At 41.9% G+C, this 21,037-nt stretch overlaps 1 protein-coding gene and 1 long non-coding RNA gene across 3 annotated transcripts in view; one reads left to right on the top strand and one right to left on the bottom strand.

Moving 5' to 3' along the window:
• Positions 1 to 696: 696 nt before the first annotated feature.
• pex5 (peroxisomal biogenesis factor 5) lies at positions 697 to 18,290 on the bottom strand. 2 transcript variants are annotated; one of them, XM_066711971.1, is made up of 16 exons: positions 18,013 to 18,290; positions 15,978 to 16,142; positions 15,536 to 15,571; positions 12,458 to 12,578; positions 11,953 to 12,099; positions 11,611 to 11,710; positions 11,242 to 11,332; positions 10,541 to 10,663; positions 9,025 to 9,117; positions 8,457 to 8,576; positions 7,507 to 7,650; positions 6,948 to 7,018; positions 6,521 to 6,733; positions 4,156 to 4,321; positions 2,746 to 2,903; positions 697 to 1,598 (listed from the first exon to the last, which is right to left on the bottom strand). In XM_066711971.1, exons 2-16 carry the CDS (start codon positions 16,095 to 16,097, stop codon positions 1,331 to 1,333), a joined length of 1,971 nt encoding a protein of 656 aa, XP_066568068.1. In that variant the 5' UTR covers positions 16,098 to 16,142; positions 18,013 to 18,290; the 3' UTR covers positions 697 to 1,330. The 2 variants fall into 2 exon arrangements, with proteins under 2 accessions (XP_066568068.1, XP_066568077.1); XM_066711980.1 differs by lacking the exon at positions 10,541 to 10,663.
• The window catches only part of LOC136755926 (uncharacterized), a 10,549-nt gene continuing 5,667 nt past the window's right edge, over positions 16,156 to 21,037 (top strand). Inside the window, exon 1 of the long non-coding RNA XR_010818038.1 lies at positions 16,156 to 16,266. This is a non-coding gene — a long non-coding RNA (uncharacterized LOC136755926). The remainder of the gene's footprint in view (positions 16,267 to 21,037) is intronic.

Genomic DNA, 21,037 nt, shown 5'->3' with positions numbered 1-21,037 from the left:
CATCACTAGTTGAAACACTAAGTTGGTGCTTTTGGACCGCAATGTCGTCCACCCCTTTCTCAGATTCACTTTTAAACATTATTAAATTGCTACTAGTTTCAATGTAAAGTCAGACTTAATAGTTAACTGGATCACGTTTATTTGATTCTTTGTGATAGTACAGGGTTAAGCAGATTATATTTAAACGAAAACCTACGGAATGTGATATTAATTATTCAAATGTAATGTATTATTAGGTCTTTAGGTTGTCTCCTGTTTTCACCAAATGCACCCACCTTTGTTTCTGTCAGTGCCATTCACTTTACAGTTCATTGCTCCTTTATTTTTAACAAAGCTTTTGCCATAGGAAGTTATTATATATCATTTTCTATTGATCTTGTATACCCTACTAATGTTGTGTATGTGTGTACAACTCTGTATTGCATAGAACATTGTACACTAGTTTTGTAAAAAAAATGGAAGCTGCTTAAATTATACAAAATGATGATAATACAGTCAAACCCCCCCATTACAATGGGTCCCAGCAGAATAACACCCTTCAGTACTGAATAATCTTAATTGTACATACAGCAGCTTCCCTTCATTAGTGCATGGTACTGTACAGTACTGTAATGTACGGTTTTGTAGAGTACTGTAGCTCTGCGAGTCGATCGGTCAGTCAGTGTAACAGTAAGTCAGTATCAGTCACAGCCGCCATTGTAGTTCAGCTGAAGAGTTTATTTCCTGGGTCAGTGTCTATTTTACATTGCAGAGGCCTGGTTACATTTACAATAGAACAATGGAATTATATTACAGAGCAGGAGCAGCTAACACTGACAGTACAACAGAGAGAGAGAGAGAGGGGGGGGGATTACTCATATCTGTCGCTTTACCTCTCTCGCTCTCCCTTTAACTCGTTTCAGAAAACATTTACACTAACTCAATATGTCCTTCTCTCTCTCTCTCCCTCCTGTTTCTCTCTTCGGCTCCCTTTTCTAGCCCCATTCCCTTCACACACACAATCTCCCGCCCTTTCTCTTCCTTCCTTCTGAGTCCTACCCTCTCCTTCTCTCACAGTTTCTCTCGCCCTCAGTCAGTCAGTCAGTCAGTCAGTTAGTGTATTGGTCAATGTATCGCAGTCAGTCTCTCTCCCTCACACAGACACACACCACATACACTCACCCTCCACCGGTCAGCAAGTCCATGTATAAGTCAGTCTATAGTATCACCGTCAGCCAATGAACCAGTCAAAGCATCACAGTCAGTCAGTCAGTTCCCCTTCCTTGCGCCCCACACCTCCCCCCGGTGACTCCACACTCGCACTCGATCTCCGCTGCCGTCCCCCTCTCTCTCAGTCCCCCGCCTCCCCCCCCGCCCCCTCTCCCTCTCTCTCGCGGAGGTGGAAAGCCGAGAGGAGGGTGTCGAGGTCCCGCTGGTCGGCCGCCCCGTATAGCTGGCTCTCCCCCAGCATGCTCAATGCCATCCTCAGGGTGGACCAGATGTTCTCGGACATAGCTGCCACCCCACCGGTGCGACCCCGCCCCGCCCCACCCGTCCCCGCCCCTTCCTGTGCCGCCCGCTGCAGGGACAGCGCCTCCAGGAAGTGCTCTACGGCCTCCCTACAGAGAGAGAGAGAGAAAGACTGTTATATTATAGTTATATTATACAGAGAAAGGTATCCCTCCTGCTAATTGATATACTGTGCAACGATGAGTCAGGAATGTAGAATTTGTGACAAATCCTAAAGCAGCTTGGTACACAGTGTATCTAATGTACATGCAAATAAGAGCCTGGGATATTCATATACAACATGTCACCCTAATCCAGCATTGGCAGGGACGTGGCAGCAACAAGGATTTTTCTGGCTTGAAATTAAAAAAAGGCCTTTTCCTAAAATAAGCTTTTCAAGTGAGCTGTTCAATGTGTACAGTGATACCACTTCTGTGGGCTTGTCTCATAAAGTGACTATCCGTGGTAAAGAAGACAGTAAGTTTGTGATCTTGAAAATACCATTTGCTTTGTTTCCTCTGCATGTAAGACTAGCTTGAACTGGGAGAGGCTATGTGGAATAATATTAAAAGCTTCTTGCAGTTTGAAAAGTGATTCATCTAGTGTGACATTGTACAATATTAGGACAGTGTTTATAGTACAATATTAGTATGGTATAAGTGTATCAGTACAGTATTTGAGCACAATGTTCTTACACTTTATTAGTACAGTGAGTATAATACATTACTCACAACAGTGTATTAGTACAGTGAAAAAATACTGTAGTAGCGCACTGTCAGTGTATTAGTACAGTGCGGACAGTTCTAGTATCAGCGCATTAGTAGTTCCGTGTTATTTATGGCAAGACAAATTGTCATTTAGAGATCTTAAATTGAATTGCAGATATCTCTAACTCAATTTCAAGATATCAAAAATGCAATTCAAGGTATCTCAAACAGAACAGGAAGTCAATCTGAGATATCTCGAATTGACTTCCTGTGAAAACGCTGCCTGTTTTGTATGGACTTCCTGTCTATTTCAAAATATTGCAAATTGACGTCCTGTCCTATTTGAGAATTTGAGGAATTGGAGATTGTATTTGAGCTATCAGATCAAAATGAAATTGAGATCTCTTGAAATGGAGATAGTTTGAGATCTCTGCAATTCAATGTTATACAGGTTTAACCGTATTTCGAGTTCTCTCTAAATGACACTTGGGCGTGCCGTAGTTATTACACAGTGCATTAGCTCACTGTACAGGACGTGCAGCTGCAGTACCTGTGGGCCCCCAGGTTGACACAGCTGATCCCCAGGTTGTAGCGGCTGCGGATAAACCCTGGCTGCAGTTCCAGCGCTGTTCTGTAGGCAGCTACTGCCTCCTCAGAGCGGCTGCCATTGGCCAGAGTGGCCCCTAGTTTATTCCACAACAGATAGTCCTGAACAGAGAGGGAGTGAGAGAGAAAGAAGAAAGGTGGGGAGATGGAAGGGTAGTGTAACGGGGGAAGAGACAAAAGATGAATACAGAGTAACGACTGTGAACTTGACTACGATCAGTTACACAACTTATGGGTGACTCGATTGCGTGCAAATACGTGGATGTCCCTACGACCAGGTTCGAGCTGTTGTGCAACCAGTGGCTGTGCTGGGCTCAAATTCTCAAGCAGCCTCCTGAGTGCCTGCTGCAGAAATAGGAGATCAGGTGGCAGTGACTCTACTAGGTTCTTACAATGCTGACTGCACAGCTTTTATATTCTGACATTACAAAGCATTTATTTACACTTGTTGGAGGTCAAATGTATCTATTTTCTTATGCAGAACTTGATTTTATACAGTAGTTCTTCAGTATTACCATTCACCACAGATTTAAATGAGATGTTCATAAAATAAAGTGGTCTTTGAACACCTGGTAAATTGCCAAACGACTATCATTTGATTCATTCGACGTTTAAAATGGTTTAACTTACAAAACATTAGAGAATAAGCCTGCCTTATATACTGTAATATTTAGCTTGACATCTCTAATTGTTTAAAATTATTAATAAACTCGGATTAGGCCTATTATTTGTTCAATTAAGGAATTGAGATCTCTGTTGGAATAAAATCTATCAAGACACTGAGTCCCCAGGACCAGGGCTGGGAACCACTGGTGTATACAGACTGTACATAAAGAAAATATTATTGTATATACAAACAGTGTTACAGTGCATACAGTGCATACAGACTGCATTAAAGACAGTATTCAGCGTGTGTTGTGACAGGGTGAAGTACCCTGCCGCCCACAACTCTAAGACTCTTCTGGTGTATCGGTCTGGGGGGCTTCATTGACTGATTGGCCAGCATGACAATGCAGTACTTTGCGGTCTCATTCATAGCTGGCAATCAGTCAATAATCCCCCAGGACCAGCACCACACCTTTTTAGTCAGGAGAGAGTACAGAGAAAGACTCTGGAGAGGCCACGGAGAAACGTTTGCCGTTTCTTGTTGTTTTAGGCCCACGGGTTTTGTTTGCGTAAATACAAGTATTTTTACTTTTCTTTATTCTGTTTGTGCCTCTGCCTCGGGGTGCTGGCTCACAGTGTTGTAGTGTGTTTGCTACAGTATGAGACAGTGCTACAGAGTTTACATACAGTGCGTAGTGTATTTATTACAGTGTGTATCTATGTGGACAGTGTGTTTATGCACACGTACCTGTGGCCTGACAGACAGCGCAGTGTTGAAGCAGTCCACTGCCTTGTCAAATTCCCCACTGAGGTTGAAGAGGACGCCCAGGCCACACTGCACATCGGGGTCAACCTCGCCGGGTTCAGAGTTCACCGCCGCCAGGAACAGAGACTGCACCTCCGAGAACAGGGTCCTGGGGGAGAGAGATACAGAAAGAGAGAGTGCGCAGGCAGGGGTAGTGAGTATAGCTTCATAGCTTCTGGCAAATTCCAGTACCTTTACTTTAATTCTCACTTTTTATGTTGTTGTTTTTTGCTTTAATTATTTTCCAAAAGTACAACCAAACAAACTGTGATTTTCAAAAGAGAGGGTTATGATTGACTTTGACAACTTGAGATGAAACATTTTATACATTTCTGGTCAACCCTCCCCTGAAAATGTATAATAAAATCGATTATTAAAAATATCAGTTGGTCTCATTTCCTTCTACTGTCTGCACTGATTATTCCCTTTTTATATAAGCACTCTGTAGCAAAAACTACAGTATTAATCACTTTCAGTAATCACACTAATTACATGCTATCAATAGGGGGTTGTGTTCTTCTCGACTGGGATTTGTCACCGGTATTTCCAGCACCACTAGAGCAATAAAGACTCCTCTTCAAGCCACTTATTGAACAATCATCCCATCGCATTACCTTAATCATCTCTATATAATTTTATTACTGCAAATTACATTCACACGTAGTAACAGCACAATGCAAGAGGCTCCTGATACTAAGTTAATAATTTGTCCATTTCATTCAATAGACCGCTGCACACTAAAGCAGAGTGCATGGTTCAACATTAAACTATTTATTTTAAAGTGTATATATTTGTAAATAAAGTAGGTTACTTTTTTGTTGTGTATTGGTGCTTAACCATCATTTCTACAATTCTAGCTACATCAATACATAAAATAGAATCCAAAATAATACAGAGAGAGATGTGGGGTCAATATAAGGAATTTATTACGAGCAGCTGTAGGAGATCTTTCATGGGGCGTCCCACAGAATAATCTAATGCAGTAAGACGCACAAGCATTTTTATGTTGGCAGCACAGATATCAAGAATCACATGCTGTCCTGTGTGAGTCTGCTTCTTTCTGCCTGACAGCTCCAGCAGAGGACCCATATATGGTCAAACATGTGCAAACATAAGATATGTGTAATGTTTTATATTAGGTGGCCTCATGTGATGTATTAGCCCAAAATTGCTGGCAAACACTGGTTCTCATCAAACCCTGTTCTGGGTATCAAGGTTGAGCTGTGGCACAGTACAGTAGCACAGTAAGGCATTGACCTCATTCACAGACACAGGGAAAACATGCAGTTCTTCAGTACCATTCATGCCCAGCTCTATGGCGATAGCTTGCCTTGTATGGTCTTTGTTTTTGATATCCTTGTAGTCTTTAGCTGCTTTACTGTACAATTCTTCATGTCCATCAATCATTCAATATTTATTTGTATAGTGCCCTTCACAGGGTAGCCACAGAGTGCTTTACAGATTGATAAACAAACAACAAAACAATAAGTAAATAAATAAACCATAAATAATGTATAAAATAAACTATTAGGCACAGAGGCGAGAGATACAAAAACAAACATCCAGAATGGGCACAAAGGAACTACATGGCACCATATATCCTGTAACTGTGAACTACCACACTATAAAGTCACGCGGAAAACATATAATCAGTAACTAATCCAGATACAAAAGTGTTTTGCCTGTGTTGCCTATTGGAGAAACTACTTTTACAGTAAATTGTAGAACTCTATCACCATCTTTTGGAAAATTACTGAAATTCAATTGCATAACTTAATTTGCACAAACGTGAACTACAAATGGACACTGAAACACATAACCTGCAGATGCAGCTTGGGAGCCACAAAATTGTTGAACTTTTTTTGAATTTTTTTGTATTATTCTGATAGAACTTCTAAAGCCTTTAAAACATGTACCAGTGCCTGGTACCTTTAAAGTCATGAACCGTGCCACACAAACATATCTGAGATATTTTGCTGTGTTTAGAATTACTGACATAGGCTGCCATATTGCAATAAATGGGAATTTTCTAAAATCTTTTATTTGCCAAAACCACCTGTTCTACATATCAAACTCTTAGTGCACAGGCTGCCCTTACAGCCTGCATTCAGATTTGTTCAAATTAAGTGGATTGGTGGCCATGTTGCAACACTCGACAATCTCTCAGTGATTAGTATAATTAGTTTCTCATTTTCTAATTAATCACAGCTACCATGTTAATGTCCTAATTGTTACTTAGATTAGTTTAATAAGAATGGAGAAAAATAACTATCGACTGAAATAAAAAACGACACCACAATGCTCTTACTCGGGCAGAAGCGATCCAAAGCGGTCCCGGTCCCGGTCTGCCTCACCCTCCCCACGGGGCTTAGTGTGCGCCTGGACCAGGGCGCAGTAGCGCGGGTGCTGGGAGAGCCAGTCCCTCAGCGTCTCACAAGCCTGTCTGTGCAGAGACTCGTTAGTGAAGCTCACTGCCAGAGCCATCAGAGCCTGCAGGTTATCAGCCTTTAGCTGGATACACCTGAGAGAGAGAGAGAGAGAGTTAATACAGTAATGACAGTGACTACAGCCTCACCATTGAAACAAACTGGCACACACAAATAAAAAAGACAGTGCTGTCACGGTATTCTGGGAGATTTGGAAACAGAGCTGTCCAAAACACAAAAACATAAACATGAAAACTATACCGAGAGAGAGAAGGTGTTTTACAGTGTCTTTGTGTGTGTTGTACATACCTACGGAGGGCACTGATAGCAGCGAATTCCTGCTCGTTCTCAGCCTGAGACGTCCCCAGATACTGCCACGCCTAAGAGGGACAGAGAAAGAGTGAGAGGTCAATCTCAGTTTCAGTGCATCTCTTAATCGGTCAGTCAGTGTCTCAGTGTCCCACTCAGGGTGGATTGCGTATATAACAAGATTCAGTGTGGATGAGGCTCAATCCTGGATTTATATTTTTTCTGTTGCCTATAGAAAGATTCACTGAAATTAGAATTAAAATTAGATGAAGGTTTATGTTGAATCAACTGATGGAGAAATTTGTGTTGTATGTGACCGTAGCAGATCATTCATCTACAGTTTCTGAAGAGGTTCCAGGTGAAAAGAGAAAACGTAATGGAGCTGTTAGATGTGTTCAATTCACAGATCAGAAGGTACCAAGACCAAAGAAAAAATAAATGAATCTCACTCAGAGATCTGTGGCCAATGTTGATCCATGCAAAATAAATGGATCTGAGATACAATCTTGATGTGATTTGATCTCAGTCTCAGATTGTGCATCAGTCTCAGTCTCAGTACCAGGTGGTTGTTGGGCTCCCTCTGGGCCGCGCTCTCGAACAGCCTCACCGCCCCGGGGATGTCTCCTCTCTCCAGACGCCTCAGGCCCTCCGCCAGCGGCTCTGGGTGAGACAGGTACGGGTTATCCTGCTCAAACTCATAGCCCTGAGACAGAGAGAGGGGAAGATATAAGCACAGTTTGAGACACACAGAGACAGCCACAATAAACAGTAACAAAAACAAACACATAAACACAGACAGGCACCTCCAAAAAGATTGGACTGGATGAAGAGGAGCAAAAAAGGCTGTATAAAATAAACAACACCGCTAATGAGCTTTATTGTAATTTCCAACATGTGGAATACATTAAGGATTCAAGGGTATAAACCAAAATTACACTTTTCTCAAATTATACATTTATTTCCAAAAAATAAGTGTGTCGCAAGTATTATACTGGAAACAAATATATAACTGGTTAAACAATAAACATTTTCTCTGAGCAACTGTCTTAGTATAAAATAATGTAATTTCCCCATATTTTTGAGCATAAGGTAACCTCATTACCTGTGTTAATTTTATACAGCCTTTTATGCTCATCATTATCAAGGGTGCCAATAGTTTTGGAGGTGACTGCACATAAACATTCATCAGTGTATCCGTCAGTCAGTCAGTCAGTCGGTCGGTGTATCACTGATCAGTCAGTGTGACATGAAAACAGGGAGTGTATTAATCATTCAGTGCATAATCAGTGTGTCATTCAGTCAGAGTCCCCATACATCCATGTCTCTCAGTATATCTGTGCGTCTCAGTGCATCTGTCTCTCAGTATATCTGTGCGTCTCAGTGTATCCATGTCCCAGTATATCCATGTCTCTCAATGTCTCAGTATATTTGTCTCTCTCAGTGTCTCCGTATATCAGTGTGTCTCAATGTCTCTGAGTTAGTCTCGCTGTCTCAGTGTCTCGTTCAGACCTTATCGTACGATGATGTCAGCAGGTCGTCATACTCGCTTAGCCAAGGGTGAGCCTCTGCGTCCCTCTTCGCCATCTCCTCCCACTCCGCCTGCAGCTTCTCCCAGAAATCCACATCACTCTGCAACAAAGCACTACATTTACCAGCAGGTACTGCGGCCCCAGGGACGCTCACTGGGACTGTGCCCACCGAGCACCATGGGGACTGTAGTCCTCAGGAAATGCTAGAGTCGGGAATAAATGCACAGTATTAAAGAAGGACTACAATTACCATACAGCTGTGTGTTGAAGCGATATTCATTGTAGGAGTGTGAATGTCCCAGTGTTTTTTAAACAAACACTATTTCACACTTTAAATCCATTTATTCTCGGGATCACAGATTTAAATGTATGGACTAATTGAAACACCACCATCCATAATGTGATTACGTGTGTCTGCCCTGAGAACAGTGGCGACTGTAGTCCTCAACAAAGCGTAGACAGTCAAGAACTACAAATCCCAAGCGGTCACTGCGGTGGCCATCCATGTTCACCCATTTGTAACGACAGGCTTTGTTCTCCCTCCTCACCTCCACGGCTGCTTTGGCTTTCTCGAAGTCTGGGCCGGAGGAGAGTGTGGTGCCCCCCGCCGTGAACTCATCCACCCAAGACTCCACCGCCACCTGAGAGACAGAGAGGGAGGGATAGAGAGAAACATGGTGGGGAAAGAGTAGGAGGGGCAGAACAGAAACACAGGGAGAGAGGGGGAGAGAGACAGGCAGGAGACGTAGAGGAAGAGAGGGAGGAAAAGATGTGGCTGACTGATTAAACACTCATTAAACAAGCACTGCCATCTCTCTCTCTCTCTCTCTCTCTCTCTCTCTCTCTCTGTATAGAAGCGTAGACTACAAATATGCCACGAAGAGCCTATCAACAACTCTCTCACCCCTCTCTCTCTCCCTCCCTCCCTCCCAGGGGTCCTACCTTGTCAATATTAGTAGCCCACTGCTGTGCCTCCATGAAATGCATGCTATCAGTTCTCTCCCTCACCTCGCTGGTCTCTATGGTGACTGAGCACAGGCCAATCTGGCTATTTAGCTACTGGGAAGGGTGGCAGTGAGAAGGGGAGGAGGCTGGTTGGGAGGACAAACAGCTGTACAAGGGTCCCAAAACCTGGTCCTGGAGATCTACAGTACAGTACCAAACACGGTTCCTGAAGTGATGGTTTTAGCCTATTCATACAATCCAGCACAGGCGAGTGGCATGATTCTAGTTCTGACAATGTTGGAATGTGAACAAAGTGATCACTGACTGTTTACATGTTTTGAAGTTTGGGTTGTTTACTTGCACAAACCATCTCCACTGAGCATTCATCTCCTGCTGTTGGAATGGAGGTTAATAACTTCTAGTTTTGTCTATGGAAACTATAATTACTATTGAGGAGTAAGAATATAAGTAAGAAAGTAAGTAAGAAATGCTAACACTCTGTTGACTTATAATAATGACTCGAGCTGCCAAAGGGAAGACCAATCTGGTGATTTTGTAGTTTCTCCACTATCCAGGAAGTTTTGATTAAAAAAAATCAAATTGTGAAACCCTGAAGGATCATACATGCTGGCTTTGATATTTTTAAGTTGTATATGTATATGACAAAATCGATCTGTAAGAGTGGCAAACATCTTAATGATAAACTAGAGCACCAGTAATGACACACAAAACCATAATTTTAGGAATCGTGTCAGTTTCCATTTAACTGAAGTCTTTAATAGCATCACCCTGTTTTTTTGCAGGTCTTAAAAGGCTACTGATTGGAAGAAGCCTATAATGTACACGAACCTAACCCCTGAAGGACTGGAACTGCCCAGACTTGGTTTATACTATATCACCCTCTCTCTGTACTATATATCACAGTGCTATGGTCTGTACTATATACGCTACAGGCAGTACAATATACCGCAGTATCTACAGTCTTACAATATATACATTAGCCTGGAATGTATACTCTACATACATACACTCTCCCACCACTCCCCTCCTCCCTCTTCCTTCTCTCCTCCCTCCCGCTCTCACTCTCTCGGGCAGCTGTCTAATCTGTCGGGGTCCTACCTTGTCGATGGTAGTAGCCCAGTGCTCTGCCTGTGCGGCCTTCCTGCTATCAGTTCTCTCTCTCACCTCGCTGGTCTCTATGGCGACAGAGCCCTCGCCAATCTGCCTAACGAACTTCAGAAACTACGGGGGGGGGCAAGGCGACAGGAGCGAGGGGGGGGACAAGAGAGAGAGTTCAAGCACAGGGAGGGAGGCGGAGCAAGAGAGGGCGTGGGCAGAGAGTTAGAGAGCAGAGAGGAGAGCGAGTACTGCACAGACCAGACTGCGCTGTATCACTGCTCTATATGACACTGTACAATACTGACCAGACACACGGAGTGCTTTACTGCAGGATACTGAAGTGTACTGTACTGAAAAACACCTGTCAATAATACTGTTCTGTACTGAGCAGACACAGTCCACTGTAATGTACTGTACTGTACCATGCTGTACTACATACTATACTGCAATATACTGTAGCATAATATACTGTAATACACTGTGTCATACTTTAATGTACTGTACCAGATATAAGTACTCTTTTGTGCAGAACTAAACTCACTGTACTATAATATATTCTACTGTAGTACAATTACACTAAACTCTACTACACTGTGTTATACTTTACAACATGTATGTGTGTGTGTATCTACTGCAGTACAGTCTCACAGTGCCCTCTGACCTCTGACCTGTACAGACACGGTGTGGATTCACTCCCTCACCTCTGTGTTCTGTAGCTTGGGGTCATCGACCTTGGCCAGCAGCTGATTGGCTGTTTTCTGCAGGTCCTCCCCGGCTTGATATTCCCGGGTCCTGAGGAGACACAGAATTGTACATATATTATTAATTTCAATTGGCTCACATTACACCATTCAATATTACACTGCACTGTGTCACAGTAAACAGACATGTATTTTACAGTATTATACAACACTGTACTGTGCACTATACTGCAGAATACTGATCTATACTACACAGTACTGCATTATACTCCACCATCTCCCTCTACTCCCTCTTCTCCCCTTTACTTCCTTCTGCTCTCTCTCTATCTCCCTCCCCATGTTCCTTTCCCCCATCTTTCCCTCTGTTACCACTCGTTTTCCTGCTCTCTCTCTCCTAGGTCTCCTAGCCACAGTTTCTCCTCGGACTGCTCCAGATACTCCTCTGCCCAGCGCACCGGGGCCGCAGGGTCTGAGAGAGAGAGAGAGAGAGAGGGGGAGAGGGGGACAGAGAGAAGATTAATACTGATTGGTCACTAATAAACACAAACCTACTGACAAACAGACACACCTACTGGGGGAGAGAGAGAGGGAGATAAGGTTTTGATACACACTGATTGACTAATGATGGACACTGAAGAACATTCATACCGACTGACTAACTGACTGATAAGACAGTGAGGGAAAGAGGGACACGGGGAGACTGCAGTGTACCTGTGGTGTCAGTGATAAATTCTCTGGTCCAATCAGCGTCCGTCGTCTCGCTGAGCCCTGCCTGTGCCAAGGAGGGGGCAGAGTCTGGGGTGGAGAGAAACTCAGCCGCCCAATCGCCAGAGAGAGCCAGATCAGCCACACCTGGAGCTGAAGGGACAAGGGCCTGTCATGATTATCCAGGACACACTAAACACCCAATCAGTGAATACAGAGCGAGAGATTGAGATAGCCAGGGAGAGGAACATTACCCCTCTAGGATGGAGAGAGAGTGAGACAGGTAGCAAGTGAGATGGAGGGACAGCTTCTCTCTGTGATGTAGAGAGAATGAGACAGGGGGACAGTACCTCTCTGCAGCGCCTGTCTGTCGTTCTGCTGGTTGAGACAGGTAGTGAGGGAAAGAGAGAGACAGTATCTCCATACGGTAGGGAGAGTGAGACGAGGACAATATCACTCTGTGGAGTAGAGAGAGTGAGAAAGGCAGGGAGTGAGACAAGGGGGGCAGTACCTCTCTGTGGGGCCTGTCTGTAGTTCTGCTGGTCGATCTGCTGCATCTCCACTAGCAGGTCATCCATCTTGAAGGTGTGGGGGGGGCGAGGGGGGGGTTCCTGCAGGAACTCACTGACCAGCTGGAGAGAGGGGGGGGGTGTCACAGCAAATATGGCAAACTACTGCCGCTACTAATACTATTATTGATTTTTAGCTTTGGAGAGTCTTTTCTCAATTGCCGTTTGAAAGCCGTATTTCAGTTGTTATCCTACATGTGTCACTGTAGCCAAGTACATAAATCTTAGAAACAATGAAGAAATCAAATCTGTGATTAATTAGAAAAACTATTTTTTATTAGAAAAACTAATGAAAATTGTTTTGGTGCAATTCAATTAACTGATGTGTCTCTGAAAGAAAAGACTACATCAACAAAACATTTCTTCATTGAGCAAAGACAACAATTAAAAATAACTTATTTTGCACAACCTGCCATTTATCTTTGGACAACATTTAAAAAACAACATTAGACCAACATTTAATGTCATAAAAACACACAAAATGCATACACTGTATGTTACTTATCACCGGCACAGGGCATTGTGAAGTGTTTAAATGCATTTGAAGATAATTTTAATGTTGTAACTGTTTTTCTTATAATTCCAGATATGCTAATCATACCCATGAACAAATGTTTGTAATCATTTCATAAATCTGAAAATTGAACAGAAAGGTTTTACTCTACCCATAAAGCTGCCCCTTGAGTAATTAATAAATATATACCAAGCTGTAGCACAAACAGTGCACAGCATAGATTTCACAATGAACAGTTTAAAATTAAATAGTGTTAAAACCATCAGTGAAATTACTGAGAAACTGAACATTTACTACAGCCCGAATCAATGCAGATATTGTATGTATATAATCTATTAATAAACGAGAAGTAAAGAGGAATGTATAATCTGCAGCGCCATAGTGTGTCCTTCTGAGATTCGACCCAGTGTGTGTTTGGAGTTTGGATCTGGAAGGATTTGGTTAGATTTGAATGCAGATTTTGATGCTTATTTTTAATCAGAAATACACAAATACCATACACAAAAGAAAACTGCAGTGGGATGTCTTGGAAAGAAGTTTGGATGAAAGTTTTAAAATCATTTCCCAGTTTAACAGAAAACATAAAAAAATTAAAAACATTGCAAGTTGTTACCAATTCTGTGGATGCTAAATAACGTGTTTCTTTACAGAGGAATATCAATCCATGAAAGAAGACTGGGTTAACAAGCTGTCAATGCTTAATTCAATAGTAAAATGTAATGTTCTCTTTCATAAAACTGTAAGTGACATTTCTGTGCTCCTTACAAACAAAATTGTATCATTGTTTCACTTTACATTGTTATATACACTGTACAGCTGACATACACTCACCTAAAGGATTATTAGGAACACCATACTAATACTGTGTTTGACCCCTTTTCGCCTTCAGAACTGCCTTAATTCTACGTGGCATTGATTCAACAAGGTGCTGAAAGCATTCTTTAGAAATGTTGGCCCATATTGATAGGATAGCATTTTGCAGTTGATGGAGATTTGTGGGATGCACATCCAGGGCACGAAGCTCCCGTTCCACCACATCCCAAAGATGCTCTATTGGGTTGAGATCTGGTGACTGTGGGGGCCAGTTTAGTACAGTGAACTCATTGTCATGTTCAAGAAACCAATTTGAAATGATTGGACCTTTGTGACATGGTGCATTATCCTGCTGGAAGTAGCCATCAGAGGATGGGTACATGGTGGTCATAAAGGGATGGACATGGTCAGAAACAATGCTCAGGTAGGCCGTGGCATTTAAACGATGCCCAATTGGCACTAAGGGGCCTAAAGTGTGCCAAGAAAACATCCCCCACACCATTACACCACCACCACCAGCCTGCACAGTGGTAACAAGGCATGATGGATCCATGTTCTCATTGTGTTTACGCCAAATTCTGACTCTACCATCTGAATGTCTCAACAGAAATCGAGACTCATCAGACCAGGCAACATTTTTCCAGTCTTCAACTGTCCAATTTTGGTGAGCTTGTGCAAATTGTAGCCTCTTTTTCCTATTTGTAGTGGAGATGAGTGGTACCCGGTGGGGTCTTCTGCTGTTGTAGCCCATCCGCCTCAAGGTTGTACGTGTTGTGGCTTCACAAATGCTTTGCTGCATACCTCGGTTGTAACGAGTGGTTATTTCAGTCAAAGTTGCTCTTCTATCAGCTTGAATCAGTTGGCCCATTCTCCTCTGACCTCTAGCATCAACAAGGCATTTTCGCCCACAGGACTGCCGCATACTGGATGTTTTTCCCTTTTCAAACCATTCTTTGTAAACCCTAGAAATGGTTGTGCGTGAAAATCCCAGTAACTGAGCAGATTGTGAAATACTCAGACCGGCCCGTCTGGCACCAACAACCATGCCACGCTCAAAATTGCTTAAATCACCTATCTTTCCCATTCAGACATTCAGTTTGGAGTTCAGGAGATTGTCTTGACCAGGACCACACCCCTAAATGCATTGAAGCAACTGCCATGTGATTGGTTGGTTAGATAATTGCATTAATGAGAAATTGAACAGGTGTTCCTAATAATCCTTAAGGTGAGTGTATGTTATGGCATTTTCTGATTTCAGTATTTTTCATATAAAATGAAAAATTCTTTAAAAAAGCAAAACTCCTCCAAGTAACATAGTGTTCCTGGTCAATGTTTGAATTTACTGATGGATTGTTAGTAATGGTATTGAATAAAATGGACGCATAATCAAATAAGTATCAACAATAAACTCTGCCTTGTTACTGCATGTGATTGCACATAATTTGTAGTAATAAAATTACTTAAAATAAAATTATTAAGGTGCTGCAATGGGATTCACTTTTTAAGTGTCTTAAGAGGACTCTATATCAGCCTCTTGGTGACTGAAATACAGGTTACAAACCCTAGTCAATAAAAATGCTACACCCTAACTATAGTGTATATCACTGGAATTGCCACTCCTGATAACATCAGTACACAGGATAATAATAATAATAATAATAATAATAATAATAATAATAATAATAATACTGACCTCATCTTCTGTGGCGATCTCAATAGGAGTGGGGATCTGAATGAAAGTTAGAGAGGAGGGGGGAATTATGTTAAACGAGTGATTAAATGACAGAATATTAATAGAAGTAATACTTCATGAGAACAACACAGATAGGTTTTATCTAAAACAGTGGTTTTCAAACCGGTCCTGGAGTACCACCTGCCCTGCTGGTTATTGTTCCAACTGAGGTCTTAATTGCTTAATTGAATCCTTAATTGACCTAACAAAGCAATATACCATTCAATTAAGTAATTAAGACCTAGGTTGGAACAAAAACCAGCAGGGCAGGGGGTTCTCCAGGACTGGTTTGAAAACCCCTGATCTAAAACATACATTGTGACAGTACAATATTCATATATAAACAATATGTTGTAAACGTCGACTATACAAAACTACATTTCCCCAAATCTCTGTCACTCACAGTAGGTGTGGCCCTGTGTCTCCAGGCTCCGCCCTCCCGCTCCTGGGTCATGTGACCCGTCAGCTTCATGAGCGGATTGGCTCCCCCGCACTCCCCCTCCACAAGTTCTCGCATTGCCATGGCGACTAGCTGCCCCAATCAGCCAATCGCAGGGCAAGACCTGACCTAGACCATATCAATCATGGGGTGGAGAGGGAGGGAACGCATCGTTATTACACACACACAGGATGACAGCGAGACAGAGAAACACAACAGAAACCTGCAGACAGAGAGGGACAGCAAGCACTGTGTAAGTATATTGCCAGACAGGAGCTGTAAAGAGATACAAAGACTACTACATCATTGACACAGATCAAAGAATTTTATACACACAGGACACACAAACACACAGAAGACCCACACACAGAAGACTACACTAAACTGACGAATAGTGGTTTGCATAAGTATTCACACCTTAAGGACTTTTTTACAGTTTGTTATGTTACCTTTGGCCGCAATAAAATAATTCTGCCAGCTTTGAACACCTGGTTGCTGTAAAGTTTGCCCATTTTTGTAGACAAAATTGTATGGGCACCATTGGTTAACAGGAAGTTTAAAGTCTTGCCACAGATTCTCAATTGGACTGAGGTCTGGGCTTTGACTGAGCCACTCTAGGACATTCAGTTTCTTGTTTTTAAACCACTCCAGTGTAGCCTTGGCTGTGTGTTTAGGATCATTGTCTTGCTGAGAGGTGAATCTCATGTGAATCTCAAGTAAAAATTTGGTCTCATCCGACCAGAAAACCTTTTGCCACATGTTTGCTGTGTCTTATGACAAAAACCAAATGGATTTGATGTGTCGGATTTTCAGCAATGGCTTTCTCCAGGCTACTCTTCCATATAGCCCAGCTTTGTGGAGCACCCATGTAATAGCTAACATATGGACAGGTCTCCCATCCTGGCTGTGGAACTGTGCAGCTCCTTCAGAGTGACCTTTGGCCTCTTGGCATCTTCTCTAACCACAATGTGATATATTGTAACAACTGTATGTCGCCCTGGATAAGGGCATCTGTTAAGAGATATTATTATTATTATTATTATAATTGCACACAGGTTAACTTTATTCAACTAATTATGTAACTTCTGAAGAAAACTGTCTGCACCACAGACAAAGTGCAGCGTCATAGCAAAGGTGACACTGCACATTGAGTGAAAGAATCCTTAGAGTGAAAACTAACACATTCAAGACTTCTGTTTTTTATTTGTAGTTCATGAAATAAAGTTAATAGATTTTTTTTTTCCCCAACATCGACATGTAATACTTAGAAATACGTAGATCAGTGACAAAAAATCCCAATTAAATCCATTTTAGGTCCAAATTTCACTACCAGTAACACTACAAAATGTCCAAAGGTACTTGGGGGTGAATACATATGCAACCACTGTACAGAGACAGACAGACACAAAGACAGCCAGTGTGACCCTTTGCTAATCACATTGCAGGCCATAGATATAAATAGCATTATAATGAATCACAGAGAGGATTATAATGCACTGAACTGACACACTGTCTATATAAACTTTATACACTATACAGTACATTTTTATTAGTAGTAGTAGTCATAGTAATTTGGCTGAAGCATTGCAATACATTATATAAAATTATACAATGGGCAATATAAAGAGTACAGTACAATGCAAAACAGTAAAGTACAGTGCAATGCAATACAGTATAGTACAGTGCAATGCAATACAGTATAGTACAGTGTGGTTCAATAGTGAGTGAGTACAGAAGTGCTAATTAAAATGCAGGGCTGTAAGAAACAGAATCTGCACACTGCAAACACTTCATACACTGTTGTATTCACACTGTCCAGTCCAAAGTCTGAACAGCAGCAGCGCGCCAGGGTTAATATCGATCAGTCCAGTTAGTGAACATTATTCTGAACCACATACATACATATACACACACATACTGACAGACAGACCAAACATGTACGGTATACTGGCAGAGAAACACAATGTGAAACAGACACGGCGTCCTAAACATAAGTTACCTGTCCGCCAAGACGCCTGTCCTCTGTGTCAGTGCCGTGTTTATGGCTGCGGTCCCGGGCAGTCGGTCAGTGTGTCCGCGGTAATCACGCCCACTGTGTTTGTGTTGCTCTTTCTCCTTCCCTCTCTCACACTCACACTCTCTCGATCAATCACTTTCCGTCCTTCTACAAAGACGTGATTACAGATCGCACAGTGTGTCGCTTTATTTAATCATATGTTCAGGTCCCTCACAATTCACGTAAGCTCACTGCGCCGGAACCCCCTGCAGAGCGGACGGAGTGCTACGCAAACGGCGTAGCGTAGCTGCTCGCTCCGGTCTGTCGGGCGAGAATTAGTGATTCTCGAACACGGTTTACGTAGCGTCGGTGGACCAGTGAAAGGGAAAAGTGGCAGGGATTACGTCGGTGGCGTAAACGGAGTTAGAGAATGACGTTACGCAACCTACAAACAAAGTCTCTCTGACGTAATTGTCTGACAATCTCGTCCGTCTTCCACGGACATGTCAGATTCCACTACTCTCAGAATGACACCGTATTATTATTATTATTATTATTATTATTATTATTATTATAATATGATGTCACAGAAATGCAATCTAAACAATGCCTCCACAATAGTGTACACTACAGTGCAGTCCTTATGAAAAGTACATTACACCGACATCTATACATTACGTATATACTCTAAGAATACAATACATTACAATATTTTGTTATCCAGTAATGCTGAGTATATGTAAAATATTGTGTGTCAGTGTTTGTTAAACCAGGTACGTCCACTAAGGGCAGCTGTACAAATTATGTATTAATACACACATACAGTAGATATACTTCATATACACGCACTGCATTTTTGTACACACGCTGTGGTATATAAATAGACATACTGTTATATTTGAAAACATTGTCCTCTGTGGCAATATTATGTAAAACATTTCACTATTTTTGGAAATATATTTGAGGCTTTTTAAAAGAGATGTTCTGGTGACATCCGTATATTATTATTTATTATTATTTCTTAGCAGACGCCCTTGTCCAATGCGATTTACAAGATATAAGAGTAATACAAAGTGCAATAATACATTGTAGTATAGTCAGCAGTTTGGTCAGCAATAACATAAGGTGTGTCGTGTGTTTAAATCGATTTTGTATTATAATTGTTTACTATTACTAATATTGTTTTCATCACTATTGCTCTGTGTACCATCATCTCATCAGATGTAGAAGCAATATAACAGATTGTGTTTGCTGTGAACCTGCTCACCCTGACTGCAGTCAGATTTTCTTATTGTAAAAACACACACACACAGATACACTGTACACAGTACACAGACACATACACACACACTTTACATATAACACACTCTACAAACAAACCCACTGTACACATAAACACACACATACTGTACATACAATGTATGCACACAGTATACACAATACACAGAGACACACTGTACACACATTATATACACACAGACAGTATGTATATTATATATGGAAGTGTGTGTGTGTGTGTGTGTTTGTATATATATATATATATATATATATATATATATATATATATACTGTACTGTACTGTACTGTGCAAAACTTTTAGGCAGGTGTGAAAAAATGCTGTAACATAAGAATGCTTTCAAAAATAGACATGTTAATTGATCATATTTATCAATTAACTAAATGTAAAGTGAGTGAACAGAATCTAAATCAAATCTATATTTGGTGTGACCACCCTTTGCCTTCAAAACAGCATCAATTCTTCTAGGTACACTTGCACAAAGACAGGGATTTTGTAGGCATATAGTCAAGTGTATGATTAAACAATTATACCAAACAGGTGCTAATGATCATCAATTCAATATGTAGGTTGAAACACAATCATTAACTGAAACAGACACAGCTGTGTAGGAGGAATAAAACTGGGTGAGGAACAGCCAAACTCAGCTAACAAGGTGAGGCTGCTGAAGACAGTTTACTGTCAAAAGTCACACACCATGGCAAGACTGAGCACAGCAACAAGACACAAGGTAGTTATACTGTATCAGCAAGCTCTCTCCCAGGCAGACATTTCAAGGCAGACAGGGGTTTCCAGATGTGCTGTCCAAGCTCTTTTGAAGAAGCACAAGAAATGGGCAACGTTGAGGACCGTAGACGCAGTGATCGGCCAAGGAAACTCACTGCAGCAGATGAAAGACACATCATGCTTACTTCCCTTCGCAATTGGAAGATGTCCAGCAGTGCCATCAGCTCAGAATTGGCAGAAAACAGTGGGACCCTGGTACACCCATCTACTGTCCGGAGAAGTCTGGTCAGAAGTGGCCTTCATGGAAGACTTGCAGCCAAAAGAGCCACGAAAACACAGGAACTGGGGTGCAGGAAAATGGCAGCAGGTGCTCTGGACTGATGAGTCAAAATCTGAAATATTTGTCTGTAGCAGAAGAGTACCGCTGGAGAGCGGTACACGAATGAGGCAACAGTGAAGCATGGTGGAGGTTCCTTGCAAGTTTGGGGCTGCATTTCTGCAAATGGAGTTGGGGATTTGGTCAGAACTAATGGTCTCCTCAATGCTGAGAAGTTCAGGCAGATACTTATCCATCATGCAATACCATCAGGGAGGCATCTGATTGGCCCCAAATATATTCTGCAGCATGACAACGACCCCAAACATACAGCAAAATTCATTAAGAACTATCTTCAGCGTAAAGAAGAACAAGGAGTCCTGGAAGTGATGGTATGGCCCCCACAGAGCCCTGATCTCAACATCATCGAGTCTGTCTGGGATTACATTTAGAGAGAGAAGCAACTGAGGCGCCTAAATCCACAGAAGAACTGTGGCTAGTTCTCCAAGATGTTTGGGCCGACCTACCTGCCGAGTTCCTTCAAAAACTGTGTGCAAGTGTACCTAGAAGAATTGATGCTGTTTTGAAGGCAAAGGGTGGTCACACCAAATATGGATTTGATTTCGATTTTTCTTCTGTTCACTCACTTTGCATTTTGTTAATTGATAAATATGATCTATTAACATGTC

The sequence above is a fragment of the Amia ocellicauda genome, chromosome 1 (genome assembly GCF_036373705.1).
Source record: "Amia ocellicauda isolate fAmiCal2 chromosome 1, fAmiCal2.hap1, whole genome shotgun sequence".
NCBI lineage: Eukaryota > Metazoa > Chordata > Actinopteri > Amiiformes > Amiidae > Amia > Amia ocellicauda.
The sequence above is the reverse complement of the archived record's forward strand: the minus strand, read 5'-3'. Positions and strand labels throughout refer to the sequence as shown.